This window comes from Oncorhynchus nerka, linkage group LG13 (genome assembly GCF_034236695.1).
Source record: "Oncorhynchus nerka isolate Pitt River linkage group LG13, Oner_Uvic_2.0, whole genome shotgun sequence".
Lineage (NCBI taxonomy): Eukaryota > Metazoa > Chordata > Actinopteri > Salmoniformes > Salmonidae > Oncorhynchus > Oncorhynchus nerka.
The window spans coordinates 15,552,472-15,573,149 of record NC_088408.1 but is presented as its reverse complement, the minus strand read 5'-3'; the positions used below and the strand labels follow the sequence as shown (position 1 = coordinate 15,573,149).

The 20,678-nt window shown below is 41.3% G+C and overlaps 1 protein-coding gene across 1 annotated transcript; it reads right to left on the bottom strand.

Moving 5' to 3' along the window:
• Window positions 1-540: 540 nt before the first annotated feature.
• On the bottom strand, window positions 541-8,534 carry LOC115139165 (cytosolic 5'-nucleotidase 1A-like). The gene is made up of 6 exons (XM_029676297.2): window positions 8,307-8,534; window positions 8,010-8,177; window positions 3,921-4,050; window positions 3,493-3,615; window positions 2,432-2,619; window positions 541-2,109 (listed from the first exon to the last, which is right to left on the bottom strand). The coding sequence occupies exons 1-6, from the start codon at window positions 8,415-8,417 to the stop codon at window positions 1,741-1,743; spliced, it is 1,089 nt and encodes a 362-aa protein (XP_029532157.1). The 5' UTR covers window positions 8,418-8,534; the 3' UTR covers window positions 541-1,740.
• Between the last annotated feature and the right edge of the window lie 12,144 nt (window positions 8,535-20,678).

The following is a 20,678-nucleotide window of genomic DNA, read 5'->3' as shown; positions in this document are numbered from 1 at the left end:
ACATCCCCAATGGATCCCCATCCTGACACATACGTATAACCAACAGATACACTATCCATGTCTGATCATCTCCTAACATTCAGACTCTAGGGGAATCCACACATTATATTCAGTGCCCTAAAAAAGTATTTCCCACTTTCTGATTTTCTCTATTTTTGCAAATCTTCAACCAAAACCTAAAATTAGATAAGAGGAACAAATAATAAAAAATGTGATACTGATTTCATTTTTTTTTTATAAACAGTTATACAACAGCCAATGTCCCCGTGTGATAAAGTCATTTCCCCTTTACAATCAATAACTGCTTGTGCCACATTTTGCTGCAATGACCACAACCAAACATTTCCTGTAGTTGTTGTTCAGCCTCTCACATCACTGTGGAGGAATGTTGTCCCACTCTTCCATGCAGAACTGCTTCAACTCAGCGATATTTGTGGGTTTTTGAGGATGAACTTCTTGTTTCAGGTCCTGCCACAACATCTCAATTGGGTTTGTATCAATGTGTGGATAATACATAAAAACATGAATCAACCATTCACATCTATTTTAAACCTTTATTTAACCTTACTGCAATATGCACATGATAAATCTTTATGTTAAGTTACAAGTGAAAAAATACAGACTGGATATTCTTAAAAATAGACATTTGAATAATTCCTAAAATATGTGTTAACACACAAAGAAGAAAACATACAATATAGACTGTCCTTATACATACTGTATATTCAACTGTAAACTATTTGTAACAAAATACCCGACATGTAACATTTTACTAGTGGAACAGGTATGTTGAGCTTGCTTGTGATGTTGATATAACCATCATATAGCCTAATTCAGCTTTACTAAGAGCAAGGTGAGGTTTCTTGCATCTAAAAACAAGTATTTTTAAATGGAATAAGAAAATGGAATAGACTAGAACAATGCATGGATAGTAAAAATAATGATTGAACATTAAAGTGTTGCTTCTAAAGTTCAGTACATTTCAGACAAGTTTTTAAAGTCGTGCTCACGAGCCAAAATGAGTCCCCGAAAAATATGCACAATTGTGTACTACATCATCCATTTGGTATGATATGTCATGTCCTGCAAAAACAATTATTTAATTGTTTGCAATTTGAAAATTTTACGAATTCCAATTCGTATAATATGGTACGAGTTTGTAAGTGCTTAAGATCCCGACTGCATCTAAGTGTAAATAATAAATAAATAATGTGTTAATGTCTGTTTTGTATGGTGTGCAGTAAAACCAAAACGCATATATTTTGTTCAGCGCTTCATATCAATAACCATTCTACCTTGTAAGTGCACTAGAGTGCACATATCTAAAGATATAAAATACAATTTGCTAAATATACTTTCATGTGTAAAATTTGAACACACGATACAAAATTTGATCACACTGACATACATTTTCATAAAAAACTACATATTTTACCAAATACTATTAAAGACTACAATGTGATGGTGATGAGGATTGTAGGAAAGTGATCCTTTCTCTCCTCATGACAGAGAACATTAGGTGACATTGGTCCCTGATGTGAGTATTACATCTACAGTAAAACTGTGTTTTTGTCTCCTGTTAATACAATATTCTCCGATAAAGATGTTTGTAATAAAGTGTAGAAAAGAGAAATAACATAAAATCCTGATAAACAATAAAGGTCCTACAGCTGATGACATGGTTGTGTGCAACTAAGCATTTGCATAACGTATGATATCTCCCCACCACTAGGAGGCTCTTTACTTCTTGTCTTTGACAGGCTGCTCAATAAGTTCCCCCTTGTGATACTTCTGTCCGATCCCATAAGGCACGTGTGCAGCGATGGTCCCCAGCTCCTTGGCTCCCTCGATGTGGAACATCTGGTCGTCAAAGAATATGTGGGGCCGGATCTTCTGCAGGAGAGGCCCTTTGGGGGCCCCGGCTAGGAACAGGGCTTCGTCGATCTCCAGGCCCCAGCTCCTGAGGGTCTTGAGGACACGGGCCCCTGAGCTGGCTGCACTGCGGGCTGTTACCAGGTAGGTACGAATGGGGCAGGTCATACGCTCGTTCTTGGCGTAGAACTTTCTCTGGAGCTTCCCCAGCGCCTCCAGGAAACACTTCAAGGGACCCTGAGAGAAACAATGAGACATATTTTTTACTTTTGTCCAAAATCAAAGCATATAATACATAAATGGGTTCCACTTTATTGGGCTAGCCCCCTATTATCGATGGTCTTTAGATATGCAACAACTTGGTAGGCATAAGGAAAGGGTTAGGTCTAGTATTAGGCATAGTGGGATAGTTAGTTAAAACGTTTGTTGCTAGTTAGTTGAAAATCTATAAGCCCTCTACAGGGAGATAAGGAAATCATGGAAATCTGACAAAAACGACCATGTCAAAAGCTAACATAAAATGGAGACGTATTCTGCTTCAGAGTCCTCTCATGATCACCTGTGCAAGTGGTTTGTTCTCAAATTCCTTCTCGTGCTCAAAGAATGTGTCCAGGCCGTGTTGTTTCACGATGATCTCTGACTCGTCAGAGAAGAGGACTGCGTCCCCGTCAAAAGCTACTTTCAGCTGTGTGTCAGAAAGCTGGTTCTCCACATCTCCAGATGCAAACATGGTCGCTGCAGCAATGCCTGTTTATAAGACATAAGGGGCTTATACATGCTCATTACAAGTCTTACAACGCTTTACAATAGTTATGGCTAGATGGTATAAAGCTACGGAAGTTACGCAAAAATTGCCATTCTCTCGCTGTGCGATTTGCCAGTTTCTGTTACTATGGCAACAGCTAGCTAGAGAGTTAGGTTAGTTAGCTAGCTATGAGTCACGAGGCGATGACAATTAGCTGACAGAGGGCAATAACGACAACACGCCAAGCCAGTGTGAATGACCAGTGCACCGGCATTGTGCTTCTCACTGGACAGCTGTACTTTCACTGAGTCGCCGGTAGCTAGTATAACGTGAACAATTTGTGTTTATTTTTGTCTAGAATTTATGTCTTGTACTACCCAAGAAATAACTCATACTTGTAAGCATCTAGATGTCACTGTGATACAGTCTACCCAATGGGGTGAACATGAATGGCAACAACACCGGGACACGATATACTTCATCCTGCAACTACTGTGGAACTAGCTACCTAGGATGACAGGGGGATGACATTAGGAGGTGACAGTTACAGCAAGCACACGCATACAAGCAACAGTATGAGTAATTTCATCAAAAATAAACAATCGTCAGTTTTATTAACTGAAACTGCACAATTATGTTGTGCGTAAAACTAACAGTGAAATCCGACTCATCCTCTCCAGAATTAAGTCTGAACTCTTATGGTAGTTCAATTGTAAACTCGTCCTTGGCTGTATATCATCTGGTCACAACCCATTACAACAGCATCATCCATGCATTACAGCTGTAGGCTATACTATAAAGTGTTACCACAATGTACATCTACAGTTGTTGACTTAGCATCCAGTCCATCCTAAACCAGAAGCATCACCACCTACCCTCCTCAATGGCCTCAGTGACTTTCTCTCCATCCTTGGAGAGGTACAGGTTGGTCATGTAGGCCTTCAGATATCCAATGGGGCTTTTCCCTCCAGTCATACAGAATCTCTCAATGGTTAAATCTGTCAGACGAAACAACAAAAACATTATCACCGTATAGAAATGTGATGGTATGGTCATCAGGCTGGTAGCCAAAGATTGCAACTACATATCATGAACAACAGCATATAAACATTAAAAACAATATATTTGGTCAAAAGAACAGAATAAAGATGGATGTCCAATCATTCAATGAAACATGAACATACTTTGCAAAGCAGGTGTCTTATGACATTGTGGGCGTGGCTGTAACATTGTAGGCGTGGCTGTAACATTGTAGGCGTGGCTGTAACATTGCAGTACGAGTTTCAGAGCGTGTTTTACGGACCGTAGTGGTTGATGCTGTTGATGAGGCGCACACCGACCTGGGCGTGGTTATTAGTCATCAGGACGATATCAAACAGCTCCTCACTGTCGGGGTAGAGCTGCCTCAGTCTGGAGTTCACCGTCATCAGAGCCTGCAGAGTGTGTGTGTGTGTGTGGGTGTGTGTTTTCAGGACAGAATTGACACAGGGATTAAGAAACAATGACAAAACTTATCTGGTTTGTACTAGAGCAACTACTTCTAGGGTGTTGCTTCAGAATATTCAGTCCCAAATTGTAACATGTGCACACACCAGTGGCGACACGTCATTCAGGACAGGTGGGGCAGATACATATACAGTGGGGCAAAAAAGTATTTAGTCAGCCACCAATTGTGCAAGTTCTCCCACTTAAAAAGATGAGAGAGGACTATAATTTTCATCATAGGTACACTTCAACTATGACAGACAAAATGAGAGAAAAAAAATCCAGAAAATCACATTGTAGGATTTTTAATGAATTTATTTGCAAATTATGGTGGAAAATAAGTATTTGGTCAATAACAAAAGTTTATCTCAATACTTTGTTATATACCCTTTGTTGGCAATGACAGAGGTCAAACGTTTTTTTGTAAGTAAGTTAAGGTTTTCACACACTGTTGCTGGTATTTTGGCCCATTCCTCCATGCAGATCTCCTCTAGAGCAGTGATGTTTTGGGGTTGTTGCTGGGCAACACGGACTTTCAACTCCCTCCAAAGATTTTCTATGGGGTTGAGATCTGGAGACTGGCTAGGCCACTCCAGGACTTTGAAATGCTTCTTACGAAGCCACTCCTTCGTTGCCCGGGCGGTGTGTTTGGGATCATTGTCATGCTGAAAGACCCAGCCACATTTCATCTTCAATGCCCTTGCTGATGGAAGGAGGTTTTCACTCAAAATCTCACGATACATGGCCCCATTCATTCTTTCCTTTACACGGATCAGTCGTCCTGGTCCCTTTGCAGAAAAACAGCCCCAAAGCATGATGTTTCCACCCCATGCTTCACAGTAGGTATGGTGTTCTTTGGATGCAACTCAGCATTCTTTGTCCTCCAAACACGACGAGTTAAGTTTTTACCAAAAAGTTCTATTTTGGTTTCATCTGACCATATGACATTCTCCCAATCTTCTTCTGGATCATCCAAATGCTCTCTAGCAAACTTCAGACGGGCCTGGACATGTACTGGCTTAAGCAGGGGGACACGTCTGGCACTGCAGGATTTGAGTCCCTGGCGGCGTAGTGTGTTACTGATGGTAGGCTTTGTTACTTTGGTCCCAGCTCTCTGCAGGTCATTCACCAGGTCCCCCCGTGTGGTTCTGGGATTTTTGCTCACCGTTCTTGTGATCATTTTGACCCCACGGTGTGAGATCTTGCGTGGAGCCCCAGATCGAGGGAGATTATCAGTGGTCTTGTATGTCTTCCGTTTCCTAATAATTGCTCCCACAGTTGATTTCTTCAAACCAAGCTGCTTACCTATTGCAGATTCAGTCTTCCCAGCCTGGTGCAGGTCTACAATTTTGTTTCTGGTGTCCTTTGACAGCTCTTTGGTCTTGGCCATAGTGGAGTTTGGAGTGTGACTGTTTGAGGTTGTGGACAGGTGTCTTTTATACTGATAACAAGTTCAAACAGGTGCCATTAATACAGGTAACGAGTGGAGGACAGAGGAGCATCTTAAAGAAGAAGTTACAGGTCTGTGAGTGCCAGAAATCTTGCTTGCTTGACCAAATACTTATTTTCCACCATCATTTACAAATAAATTCATAAAAAATCCTACAATGTGATTTTCTGGATTTTTTTCCCCTCATTTTGTCTGTCATAGTTGAAGTGTACCTATGATGAAAATTACAGGCCTCTCTCATCTTTTTAAGTGGGAGAACTTGCACAATTGGTGGCTGACTAAATACTTTTTTGCCCTACTGTATATTACAAGTGCCCTTCCAAGAAGGGTCAAGGTTATTGGTCACCAGAAATTATGTCAAATCAAGTTATATGTACAGTAGCTTTGATTGTGAAAGTAAGATGTTGACATGCTCAGTCCAATCTTAGCTAGCAGTCATCATCATGAATCAAGTCGACAATCTACTGGAAAATCCTTTTAAATCCTTGTCATATGAAAATAAATAATGAAGAGAAAATATAGATCAAATGTATCAGTGCTCATCGGCCATTGGACATAAACATTACACAACAAGTTAGAGATGGCAAATTCAACAATGAGTGGTTTGGAAGGAATTGGTGACAGCGGCTAACTGCAAGCATTGCAACTGGGAAGTCGGGAATAAACAGAGCAAACTGGGAAAATCCGTTTTGAATGGTCATTCAATTCTCTTTGCCCACGGAGGACCGCCACGCCACTTTCCTGTTCAAGCATATCACAACAACGTGAGTCCAAACATGTCTTATGCTGCTTCATAAATGATGTAGGATGCCAGAGAGATGTGTATACTGTCGCTAAGAAAGTAATACTAAGTGTATATTGTGGGTAAGCTGTTAGTAGCCCATGTGCCTCACCCTACTAATTTGGTCTATTTTCACCAACGCGGTATTGTAAACACATCGTTCGTGGCCGGTGTTTGCTTGTTTGCAAACTTGTTTTGTACAGCTTTGACAATGCTACTGATAGTAGTGATGGTGCTTGGCTTGCACGTGTAAATTCATCACACACAACATTGTATAATAGAATTGTGTTATTTGACGTGTCAAATTAAAAGTTATTTAACCCGTCATATAGTGTTATATGACGTGTATCTTTTCTGACACGCAAAGACCCAAACGGTGTTCAATGTGCCTCACCCTAATAATTTGGTCTGTTTTCACCTCTTAATTTTTCGCCTACTGTTCTAACTTGGTGGTGCACATGTAGCCTAAAACCTGTTTTAGAGAAATGTCATCATTGAATATTGTAAGAGCTTTCATTGTCTATTTATATGCCCCCTTTATTTATCCTATGGTTCTGACCTGGTGTACAGGGAGAACACTGTGAGAACGGCCCACGTTCTGAATTCTGTTGCTGTACATTTCAAAAGTGCTGAACAAATAGTTATAATGACTATGTCCGTCGTCGCTGGCTCATTAATGTCTTAATCGAAATTACAGATTGCTTCTTATGTGCTTGTCGTCCCCGTATGCCATAGTTTGTACATCTCAATTGTCAGTAGAAACCACATTTGTTTAAGCAAGTCAGCCATATCAGCTATGTTTTTTTTTAAGTCAGTAAATGAGGCCGAATGAACTGTTTCGCTGCCAGACAAGACTCCACTGATAGCCAGGTGTAGCAGTGGTAAGGTGTTGGGGCTGCTGTTGGAACAGCTTTATGTCGGCCCTAACAGTTTGTGGGCACCGTTATAGTACAATTAATGTATTGTTTAGTGTTGTGTTGTGTTTTTGCTGGCATACATCCCACATGATCTACATGGTAAAATCGCCACTGGCACACACAAACACAGATTATCTGAAGGGGTCTTTTATCTGAAAGGGACATTTGTCATTCTGCTATAGATTACAACATGGCCTAATCCTGTGCTTGCATACCATTATAGAGCATGGGAAGAAGAACCAGAAGAACACGCCACAGTATTTTTTATTTAACCTTCATTTAACTAGGCAAGTCAATGAAGAACAAATTCTTATTTTACAATGACGGCCTAGCCTGGCCAAACCCTCCCCAAACCCGGACGACACTGGGCCAATTGTACGCCGCCCTATGGGACTCCCGATCATGGCCTGTTGTGATACAGCCTGGGATTGAACCAGGGTCTGTAGTGACACCTCTAGCACTGAGATGCAGTGCCTTAGACCACTGCGCCACTCGGGAGTGTCATTCATGCGTTGATGGTGCATAACAGTGGGAAACAATATTGCCTATTGTAATTCTGAGCAAAACACTATTCTAGATGCATTACACATTGTATCTAGGCCTAAAGACATTGGCATCACAGTGAATGAGGTTTCCCCTTCACCTCCACTAAGGAATCCACATGCAATTGTAAAGCAACCCTACCCTCTGACTCTCCCACGCACAGACATGCAGGTAGGCCATACCCTTAGCTATCTTAATACAATCCCTCTAATTTACCTTCACGAGAGGAAACGCCACACCTGGCATGAGCGGCTCATTCTCGTGCTCCTGTTGAAATGTCACATACTTCTCGACCCCCTCTTCCTCATAGATCTTCCGCTCCGCAACCATGTTGAACAGGGTGCGAGAAGAGACGGCGATAGTAACGGCATATTGGGGTTTGGGCTATTTGGAAAACAAGAATAGTAAAGAAAAAATTACGATACAAGAGATTAGCTAATAGTATACTATAGACCCGTGTAGACACTTATTTTATCTGCACAGGCAAATAAGAACGGTTTATGTATCACTTACGGGTCTAGGTTTCCTTGTTTTTAAACTGTCAAAAAAGGCTTTTGCTGCGGCCCAGTCCTTTTCCTCTCCAGCGTTAGTGGCTGCTGGATCCGTAGGTTTGATTTCACTCATATTTGTCCTGGGATCGAAAAGTTCAAAGTCTGATAGTTCCGTTACAGTGATTCCGAATGTAGAAGATCAGAACAAGCGGCCACAGGCTGGTTTGCGGAAACGTTTGAGAGGTTTCGACGGGCGTGTCTTTTTACCCATGATGCTCATTCGAAAAAAAGGAAAAACTCCAAAATGTACATAATAATTAGTTTTAATCACATTACCTGGCTACTTTTTGCATATCGGCCAACCCGCCATATCGTTATATGGAATTTTATCTGGGTGTTTTTACCAATAATTACACAGTAATACATCATTGGGGGGTAAACAAGTTGAATGGAACAACTGACCAATAGGCCTGTTGATAACTACACAATTTTCATTTAATTTATGAAACTTTGAATATTACAATAGTATAACTTTATATAACTGTATGCAGCAATACATAACATAGGCTATGTGATACACAAATATAATTAATTGATGTTGCACTATCATATTTTTATACATAATCCATCATACTTTCTAAACATGCAATTATAAAGATAAGTAGCTATTGCAAATAACCTACAATTTTGCATTGCACAGGTAGGATAAAGTCAGTGTGCGGTGCTCATACAAATCAGTCTGATCTCGCGAGTTTACTTTCGGCTTCGCTAAACGCAACGAGAGCGCAGCGGTCAGGATGGTCTTGGATCAGGCTATCAAACAATGCCCCCCTCCTTCAAACACAATAATAACCTCTCCCCAGTTTTCACCCCCTTGCTTTGGTTCAATCTGGAACAGAACATAATGGCGGTTGATGGTAAGTAGCCGGCACAGGTGACCTGCTGTACTCATATAACTTGCATGGGACAGAGCTAGAATGCTTAGTGACAATACCATTTATTCAGCCAAATAGATGTCTAGTAATGATATACATGCACATTGCAGTGTCTCGTCAGCTTGTGCTGTAGCCTACGTAGCCTGCAGAGATGCTGAAGAGTAGCCGCAAAGATGTTGTGGGATGCGCCGCGTGACACTTTTCTGTACCACACGAAGTGGTCCTGAAGTGGACAGCGATGATCCAAAATAAATGTGACTCGGTCATCACGCATGAACGTGTGCGAGTCCTCATAAATGGTTCGTTAGAAACAGGATAGCATAGCCTAGTAAGTGTTCAAGTTTATTATAGGATAATGGAATGTGAACTTTACTACTGTTGAAGCCAGATAAATGTTGTCAAAGGTAAACTCCTACAATGCCTACATTCAAGGCTGCATGGCTGCTTCTGCGCAATATTGTATCATACACATATATAGGCTACTTGGTCACGTGTTCTCGCACGTTGGTTGGTTGCTATCCGGTCTCAGTACTGAAAGTGTTGCCGTCACACCTGGCAAATGCAATGCTGTGAGAGAGAAGAGAGGAAAGAGTCACTGTCAGCTGGTGAATGTGCTGGTCTTTAGCCAATGCAAATCTATACTTTACTGGTCACCGGTGTAAAGACAGATGTTTATCAATTACTTATAGCTTTTGTGTAGCCTATATCAATTTTTTATGGGGCAGGCTTCGGCTCACAACACAACATTTCATTGAGCGCAAATAGGAAGCATTTTCTGTAGGCTACAGCTGTTGCAGAGGATATAAAAGCTGCCTATTTTACGACGCTTTTTGTTTTTACCTGACTTGTTTGCTGCATGGTTGATATAAAACATAGAAGAAAAGAGATAGAAAGAGTAGACTACGGGTCATATACTGTCAAAGTAAAAACATCATACATTTTTAAGCAGTAGCCTGTGTTGCACTATTAGAGCCCGTGTTGCACTATTAGAGCCCGTGTTGCACTATTAGAGCCCGTGTTGCACTATTAGAGCCCGTGTTGCACTATTAGAGCCCGTGTTGCACTATTAGAGCCCGTGTTGCACTATTAGAGCAACCTCCGTTTATTTTTTCTCTGCAAAAATGTCGATGGGAAAGGAGAGCTTTAATCAAGCTGGCTAAGACTGAGTGCATAGGTTGATTTTTGTGAAAGGTCAGGAGTCAGGCTGCTCTGACTGCCCTTGTTGCCTTATTGACCTCAGGGATGTCTTTTTATGTCCTGTGTCTGTAAACTCACCCTCCATAGGGAGTATAGTACACACGCAGTAGTGTAATATGAGGGTGAAAAGTCAAGAGCCTGAACTACAGTAAGACTAAGAGCTATAGTACACTCTCACTGTAGCCACTCAGAACATTAAGTCCTACATAACATAGTGCCAAGTGTGTGTGTACAAATAAATGATTTATTCCGCAAAGGGACTCGGCTCCACCTCGTCCGCTGCTTTGTCCATTATTTCCAAGGTAATGTGCTGAACGTCTGCATTCATCCCTTCCATTTACTCTGTATACTATAAATTAAACAGTTTTAAGGACAGACACAGTTGTTCCATTCTAAAACCCTATTCAGTTAGGATTCCTCAGAGTTATCAAGTGTTTAATTACATGTAATATCTCTATGAGATTAGTTGGTTGGAGTTAATTAGTGTGTCACCTGCCTCTAATAGCCTTGGTTTACCTCTATGGGAGAGGCTGTGGAGGAACCATCATAGGGACCGACATGTGGCACCCTTGAGACACATAGCAATATCTTAACCCCTCACCCCTGACGCTCCTATCCCTTTAACCCCTAGGTGGTGGAGGGAGGAGCTGTGGCGTGCATGAGCTCATCTGTGCCAGAAGAGGTAAGATCAGGGGCGTCCTGTCTGTTTACATATCTGTCGGTCTGTCTTTCTATCGCTCTGTCTGTACTCCATTGTACTCTATGTATCTGTGTCTGTCTGCTTGACTGTACTTGTATCCCCCTTAAAAATAGAGAGATGGCTCCATCAAAGCAGTAGCTATCTAACATGCTCATTTGGATCTTTGGAGTACACATGCAGTGCATTCAGAAAGTATTCAGACCCCTTTACTTTTTCCACATTTTGTTACGTTACAGCCTTATTCTAAAATGTATTAAATAGTATTTTCCCCTCATCAATCCACACACAATACCCCACAATGTCAAAGTAAAAACAGGGTTTAATTAATGTTTGCAAATGTATATCCCATATACATAAGTATTCAGACCATTTACTCAGTACTTTGTTGATGCACCTTTGGCAGCGATTACAGCCTCAAGCCTTCTTGGGTATGACTCTACAAGCTTGGCACACCTGTATTTGGGGAGTTTCTGCCATTCTTCTCTGCAGATCCTCTCCAGCTCTGTCAGGTTGGATGGGGAGTGTCGTTGCACAACGATTTTCAGGTCTCTCCAGAGATGTTCGATCAGGTTCAAGTCCAGACTCTGGCTGGGCCACTCAAGGGCATTCAGAGACTTGTCTCAAAGCCACTCCTGTTTCCCTAAATCCTGACTAGTCTCCCAGTCCCTGCCGCTGCAAAACATCCCACAGGATGATGCTGCCACCACCATGCTTCACCTTAGGAATGGTGAAGGTTTCCTCCAGATGTGACACTTGGCATTCAGGACAAAAAGTTCAATCTTGGTTTCATCAGACTAGAGAATGTTGTTACTCATGGTGAGTCCTTAAGGTGCCTTTTGGCAAACTCCAAGCGGGCTGTCATGTGCCTCTTACTGAGGAGTGGCTTCTGTCTGGCCACTCTACAATAAAGGCCTGGTTGGTGGAGTGCTGCCGAGGTGGTTGTCCTTCTGGAAGGTTCTCCCATCTCCACAGAGGAACTCTGGAGCTCTGTCAGAGTGACCATTGGAATCTTGGTCACCTCCCTCAGGTTCTTCTTCCCTGATAGCTCAGTTTGGCTGGGTGGCTAGCTCTAGGAAGAGTCTTGGTTGTTCCAAACTTCTTCCATGTAAAAATGATTGAGGCCACTGTGTTCTTGGGGACCTTCAATGCTGCAGATTTATTTTGGTACCCTTCCCCAGATCTGTGCCTCAACACAATCCGGTCTCGGCGCTCTACGGACAATTCCTTCGACCTCGCGGCTTGGTTTTTGCTCAGACATTCACTCTCAACTGTGAGACCTTATAGAGACAGGTGTGTGCCTTTCCAAATCATGTCCAATCAATTGAATTTACCACAGGTGGACTCCAACCTAGTTGTAGAAACATCTCAAGGATGATCAATGGAAACAGGATGCACCTGAGCTCAATTTTGAGTATCATAGTGAAGGGTCTGAATACTTAAGGTATTTCTGTTTAAAAAATTTAATACATTTGCAAAAATGTCAAAAAACCTGTTTTAGCTATGTGATTATGGGGTATTGAGTGTAGATTGATTTTTTTTACCTTTATTTAACCAGGCAAGTCAGTTAAGAACAAATTATTATTTTCAATGACGGCCTAGGAACAGTGGGTTAACTGCCAGAACGAACGGGGCAGAACGACAGATTTGTACCTTGTCAGCTCGGGGGTTTGAACTCGCAACCTTCCGGTTACTAGTCCAACGCTCTAACCACTAAATTAATTTAATGTATTTTAGAATACGGATGTAACATAACAGAATGTGGAAAAAGTCTAGGGGTTTGAATACTTTCCGAATTCACTGCATGTAGGATCTTAATTTGATTACTCTTTTGTTGCTGAGAATGTTTCTGCACTGCAGGAAATGCAAACTTGTAGTGTATTCAAGGTTAAAAAGGCTTCTAAAGTTTGTAATTTCCACTTTAAAATGTCGGCCTTTATTGTTCGTAATGAAAAATGTATCAACCCCTACAAAAAATGTATGTTCATTATAATCCACGTAATAATTCACATTTCTTGTTGCTACAGGATTATTTTCCTGCCGCAGCGAACTGTCTCAAATTAAGATCTTACATATGTAGAGGGATACTCAATAGTTATAGTTACAAACTTCTTGAAGATTCTACTGCATATCTGGTTGTGAATCATTTATGGGTGGCATATCAAGTTTTAAAGCTCTTCTCTAGAGAAAGCAGCAGTATTCATGATTTATTTACCACAGAGGTTTTGTTTTCGTATGTGGGGGTCCATGTGTAAGCAACGTTTCCACTACGCGCACTCTACATTTCCTGTGGTGACCTCAAACACACTTACAATGGCGCCCTGATAGTGGGTCCTGCCATTGCTACCATGCTCAGCTAGCCTGAATGCAAACAATGAATTATGCAAAGAGGAAATATTAGAATACACATTTTTATTTTCTTCTAATCAGTCGTTTTATTGTCCTATCTAAGAATCTCAGATAATCACATGACTCCTTGAATTAGAATTGTGTGGACAAACCTGGTACACATTTGTCAGAGTAACTCGGCTGTCAACATATACAGTGCCTTGCGAAAGTATTCGGCCCCCTTGAACTTTGCGACCTTTTGCCACATTTCAGGCTTCAAACATAAAGATATAAAACAATATTTTTTTTGTGAAGAATCAACAACAAGTGGGACACAATCATGAAGTGGAACGACATTTATTGGATATTTCAAACTTTTTTAACAAATCAAAAACTGAAAAATTGGGCGTGCAAAATTATTCAGCCCCTTTACTTTCAGTGCAGCAAACTCTCTCCAGAAGTTCAGTGAGGATCTCTGAATGATCCAATGTTTACCTAAATGACTAATGATGATAAATACAATCAACCTGTGTGTAATCAAGTCTCTGTTTAAATGCACCTGCACTGTGATAGTCTCAGAGGTCCGTTAAAAGCGCAGAGAGCATCATGAAGAACAAGGAACACACCAGGCAGGTCCGAGATACTGTTGTGAAGAAGTTTAAAGCCGGATTTGGATACAAAAAGATTTCCCAAGCTTTAAACATCCCAAGGAGCACTGTGCAAGCGATAATATTGAAATGGAAGGAGTATCAGACCACTGCAAATCTACCAAGACCTGGCCGTCCCTCTAAACTTTCAGCTCATACAAGGAGAAGACTGATCAGAGATGCAGCCAAGAGGCCCATGATCACTCTGGATGAACTGCAGAGATCTACAGCTGAGGTGGGAGACTCTGTCCATAGGACAACAATCAGTCGTATATTGCACAAATCTGGCCTTTATCAAGAAAGCCATTTCTTAAAGATATCCATAAAAAGTGTCGTTTAAAGTTTGCCACAAGCCACCTGGGAGACACACCAAACATGTGGAAGAAGGTGCTCTGGTCAGATGAAACCAAAATTGAACTTTTTGGCAACAATGCACAACGTTATGTTTGGCGTGAAAGCAACACAGCTCATCACCCTGAACACACCATCCCCACTGTCAAACATGGTGGTAGCAGCATCATGGTTTGGGCCTGCTTTTCTTCAGCAGGGACAGGGAAGATGGTTAAAATTGATGGGAAGATGGATGGAGCCAAATACAGGACCATTCTGGAAGAAAACCTGATGGAGTCTGCAAAAGACCTGAGACTGGGACGGAGATTTGTCTTCCAACAAGACAATGATACAAAACATAAAGCAAAATCTACAATGGAATGGTTCAAAAATAAACATATCCAGGTGTTAGAATGGCCAAGTCAAAGTCCAGACCTGAATCCAATCGAGAATCTGTGGAAAGAACTGAAAGCTGCTGTTCACAAATGCTCTCCATCCAACCTCACTGAGCTCGAGCTGTTTTGCAAGGAGGAATGGGAAAAAATTTCAGTCTCTCGATGTGCAAAACTGATAGAGACATACCCCAAGTGACTTACAGCTGTAATCGCAGCAAAAGGTGGCGCTACAAAGTATTAACTTAAGGGGGCTGAATAATTTTGCACGCCCAATTTTTCAGTTTTTGATTTGTTAAAAAAGTTTGAAATATCCAATAAATGTCGTTCCACTTCATGATTGTGTCCCACTTGTTGTTGATTCTTCACAAAAAATACAGTTTTATATCTTTATGTTTGAAGCCTGAAATGTGGCAAAAGGTCGCAAAGTTCAAGGGGGCCGAATACTTTCGCAAGGCACTGTATACTTCGTTAGTTGGATGTCAAACGTTCATGTTCTTTCACTTTTAATGACTGATTTTGTCAACTGCTTTTTAAAATATATTGTGGCTGTTACCTGGATACCAGATTCAGCCCTAACGCTCTGGACTTCAGTTGACGTACTGTACATAGATTGGCCCAAGCAACCCTACACACTCACCTCCACCACCCGCTTACACACACACACACACACACACACAGTATCCATGAACTTCACTCACCACCAGCCTCCATGACCAGCAGCCTCCATGACCAGCAGCCTCCATGACCATCATCTCCATTGTTTTATTACAGTACTCCTTAGTGAGTGCAGAGTGGGACAACGTGGGGCTCAGGGCCACATATTCAAAGGATCAGGTCCCATGCTCATATAATCACCTTCATTAACATCTAAAAAGGCAAAATTGCTCCTCTATCAGCACTTGGACTTTGTGAACACAGGCTCAGATCAGGTTAGCATGGGGTGGCTAACGCTCAGCTAGCATCTGTCAATGAGAGAGGCATCCTGTTACTGCAGGTGTTTGAATTATTTAGGGGCAGTTGACATGTACACAGCAGTACACACCACACTCCGGTTAGGGACAGGGAGAGGGACATACAGTACAGTTGTGCCTGGCTTTTGGACTTCAGGGACACTTCAGGACCTAACTTGACTCAATTACCAGAATTGTCGCCAGTGAGAGAGGATAGGTACTGTAACTGTGTTAGGCGTTGTTGAGAATCGAGGAATTTTTGTACCAAACTGAAAAGATCACCACATGGTCTCCAAGTGTTGTAACAGCTTTTGCTTATGTTAGACTCAATATTAGGATCATAACCAATTTGTATGTTTTTGGACTTTTTAGCATTTTCTTTGTGTAGGATTCAATAATTGTCTTGGATAACCAGATTACCACTAAGAGGAACAACACTGCTGTTTTGACAGAATGGAAGACTTCGGTGTAGGCTAGACGGTAGGGGCTTCAGACACATACTCAATGTAAACAAATGAAAAGCTGCTAGAATGGAGAAGGTGAGCTGTGCCCGTGGGTTTTTCTTCTCTTATCTCTCTCCCTATCTTTCACTCTTTTCGCTGAGCTTTGACTATCAGTCTATTCGTTTGGGAGAGGAGGACACAGGAGAAGGCACTACTTCTTGTCAGTTGTCAGGCTTCAGTGGTGTCTGCCTGTTGCCATGGTGAGAAGAATAGATACTCCATGAGAAGTAGTTCCTTTTAAACTCAGTCAAATCAAATCTAAGTTTATTAGTCACATGCGCTGAATACAACAGGTATTCACCTTACAGTGAAATGCTTACTTACAGGCTTTAACCAATAGTGCAAAAAAAGGTATTAGGTGAACAATAGGTAAGTAAAGAAATAAAACAACAGTAAAAAGACAGGCTATATACAGTAGCGAGGCTACATACAGACACTGGTTAATCAGGCTGATTGAGGTAGTATGTACATGTAGATATGGTTAAAGTGACTATGCATATATGATGAACAGAGAGTAGCGTAAAGAGGGGTTGGTGGGTGGTGGGACACAATGCAGATAGCCCGGTTAGCCAATGTGCGGGAGCACGGGGGAAGAGGGCAAGAGGTTGGCTGAATGGTGGGCCTTTTCTCTGGAGATGTAGTGTGAACGAGAGCTGTAATGACTTGACTCCTCAGGCAATAGAAGTTTTCATATTGATGATCGTCCACCCACAATACTCTACCAATGACCCTTCATAGTTCCTGAATTGTTCTCAGTGTTCCTGAATTGTTCTCAGTGGCAGTGCATGTGCACATCAGATCAACATTCAGCCTCTCATGTAGACTTTTGAAGTATGTTCTGAACTTTTCTTTCCTCTGGCAGCTCTGTTCTATTTTTGTAATTCAACAGCCACTCATGCACCAGTGGCTTTTCAATGGCCTGTACACCGAGTGTACAAAACAAAAGGAACAATTGTTATTTTGATGACATAGACTTATTGATGTCACCGGTTAAATCCACTTCCATCAGTGTAGATGAAGGTGAGGAGGCAGGTTAAAGAAGGATTTCTAAGCCTTGAGACAATTGTGTATGTTTGCCATTCAGAAGGGTGAATGGGCACAACAAAATATTTAAGTTCCTTTGAACGGGGTATGGTAGTAGGTGTCAGGTGCACCAGTTTGAGTGTGTCAAGAACTGCAACGTTGCTGGATTTTTCAGGCTCAACAGTTTTCCATGTGTATCAAGAATGGTCCACCACCCAAAGGACATCCAGCCAACTTTACACAACTGTGGGAAGCATTGGAGTCAACATGTGGAAAGCTTTCGAGACCTTGTAGAGACAAATTAAGACTGTTCTAAGGGCAAAAGGGGCTGCAACTCAATATTAGGAAAGTGTTCTTTTTTTTTTTTTTACACTCAGTGTATATTGTCCATTATTAGCTAACTGTACTGTACTGGTGAAGCTAACTGTACTGTAATGGTGAAGCTAACTGTGCTGTACTGTAATGGTGAAGCTAACTGTACTGGTGAAGGTAACTGTACTGTACTGTAATGGTGAAGCTAACTGTGCTGGTGAAGCTAACTGTGCTGTACTGTAATGGTGAAGCTAACTGTGCTGTACTGTAATGGTGAAGCTAACTGTGCTGTACTGTAATGGTGAAGCTAACTGTACTGTACTGTAATGGTGAAGCTAACTGTACTGTAATGGTGAAGCTAACTGTACAGTACTGTAATGGTGAAGCTAACTGTACAGTACTGTAATGGTGAAGCTAACTGTGCTGGTGAAGCTAACTGTACTGTACTGTAATGGTGAAGCTAACTGTACTGCAATGGTGAAGCTAACTGTACTGTAATGGTGAAGCTAACTGTACAGTACTGTAATGGTGAAGCTAACTGTACTGTACTGTAATGGTGAAGCTAACTGTGCTGGTGAAGCTAACTGTACTGTACTGTAATGGTGAAGCTAACTGTACATTTACATTTACATTTAAGTCATTTAGCAGACGCTCTTATCCAGAGCGACTTACAAATTGGTGCTTTCACCTTATGACATCCAGTGGAACAGCCACTTTACAATAGTGCATCTAGGTCTTTTAAGGGGGGGGGGGGGGGGAGAAGGATTACTTTATCCTATTCTAGGTATTCCTTAAAGAGGTGGGGTTTCAGGTGTCTCCGGAAGGTGGTGATTGACTCCGCTGTCCTGGCGTCGTGAGGGAGTTTGTTCCACCATTGGGGGGCCAGAGCAGCGAACAGTTTTGACTGGGCTGAGCGGGAACTGTACTTCCTCAGTGGTAGGGAGGCGACTGTACTGTACTGTAATGGTGAAGCTAACTGTACTGTAATGGTGAAGCTAACTGTACTGTACTGGTGAAGCTAACTGCACTGTACTGTAATGGTGAAGCTAACGGTACTGTAATGGTGAAGCTAACTGCACTGTACTGTAATGGTGAAGCTAACTGTACTGTACTGTAATGGTGAAGCTAACTGCACTGTACTGTAATGGTGAAGCTAACTGCACTGTACTGTAATGGTGAAGCTAACTTTACTGTAATGGTGAAGCTAACTGTACTGTACTGTAATGGTGAAGCTAACTGTACATTTACATTTACATTTAATGGTGTACTATACTGGTGAAGTTATCATGTTTCTACTATAGTATACTGGTGAAGTTATCATGTTTCTACTGTACTATACTGGTGAAGTTATCATGTTTCTACTGTACTATACAGGTGAAGCCATCAGGTTTCTCTACTCAGCATTCTCACACAGTCTCCTTCCCTGGTCTCTGTTTTTGTACTGTAATGGTGAAGCTAACTGTACTGTACTGTAATGGTGAAGCTAACTGCACTGTACTGTAATGGTGAAGCTAACTTTACTGTAATGGTGAAGCTAACTGTACTGTACTGTAATGGTGAAGCTAACTGTACGGTAATGGTGTACTATACTGGTGAAGTTATGTTTCTACTATAGTATACTGGTGAAGTTATCATGTTTCTACTGTACTATACTGGTGAAGCTATCATGTTTCTACTGTACTATACTGGTGAAGCTATCATGTTTCTACTGTACTATACTGGTGAAGCTATCAGGTTTCTACTGTACTATACTGGTGAAGTTATCATGTTTCTACTGTACTATACTGGTGAAGCTATCAGGTTTCTACTGTACTATACTGGTGAAGCTATCAGGTTTCTACTGTACTATACTGGTGAAGTTATCATGTTTCTACTGTACTATACTGGTGAAGTTATCATGTTTCTACTGTACTATACTGGTGAAGCTATCAGGTTTCTACTGTACTATACTGGTGAAGCTATCAGGTTTCTACTGTACTATACTGGTGAAGCTATCAGGTTTCTACTGTACTATACTGGTGAAGTTATCAGGTTTCTACTGTACTATACTGGTGAAGTTATCATGTTTCTACTGTACTATACTGGTGAAGTTATCATGTTTCTACTATACTATACTGGTGAAGTTATCATGTTTCTACTGTACTATACTGGTGAAGCTATCAGGTTTCTACTGTACTATACTGAAGTTATCATGTTTCTACTGTACTATACTGGTGAAGTTATCATGTTTCTACTATACTATACTGGTGAAGTTATCATGTTTCTACTGTACTATACTGGTGAAGCTATCAGGTTTCTACTGTACTATACTGGTGAAGTTAGCATGTTTCTACTATACTATACTGGTGAAGTTAGCATGTTTCTACTATACTATACAGGTGAAGCTATCAGGTTTCTACTGTACTATACTGAAGTTATCATGTTTCTACTGTACTATACTGGTGAAGTTAGCATGTTTCTACTATACTATACTGGTGAAGTTATCATGTTTCTACTGTACTATACTGGTGAAGCTATCAGGTTTATACTGTACTATACTGGTGAAGTTATCAGGTTTCTATTGTACTATACTGAAGTTATCATGTTTCTACTGTACTATACAGGTGAAGCCATCAGGTTTCTCTACTCAGCATTCTCACACAGTCTCCTTCCCTGGTCTCTGTTTTTGTCTTCTTCTGTCTCTATATATGTCTGTCTTTTATTCTCTCTCCTCTCCTCTCCTCAGTGTCTCCAGAGCTGCTAGGAGTCCTATCCTCCATTGCGGCCTTCGTGGCCTTGATGGCTCTATTTTTTCTTTACGTCAGCAACAAGCTGTCAGTGGAGAGTGCCAGCGAGCTGCCATGCCTCGACAACTATAGGCCCAACCAGCAAGGTAAACACATCAAGTGGTACAACACTCAAAGTCTGTAAGCAGTTTGTTTATTGTTCTATGGTCCTAGGCTAGTTTCCTGGACACAGATAAAGCCTAGTTCTGGAATGAAAAGCTAATTTATTGATTCAGGTTTAGGCTTAATGTAGGTTCTGGGGATTGTCCCAAAATAATAGAAATAAATGCATATCTGATTGTCTGACAAACA

What these genes read in the sequence shown, in the direction of transcription:
- LOC115139165 (XM_029676297.2), bottom strand. Translation starts at nt 8,417, where the DNA reads ATGAGTGAAATCAAACCTACGGATCCAGCAGCCACTAACGCTGGAGAG. An exon ending in TGGCGTTTCCTCTCGTGAAG is followed by an intron (nt 4,051 to 8,009) that starts GTAAATTAGAGG and finishes CACACTCTGCAG; the next exon opens with GCTCTGATGACGGTGAACTC. An exon ending in CAACAGCATCAACCACTACG is followed by an intron (nt 3,616 to 3,920) that starts GTCCGTAAAACA and finishes TTCGTCTGACAG; the next exon opens with ATTTAACCATTGAGAGATTC.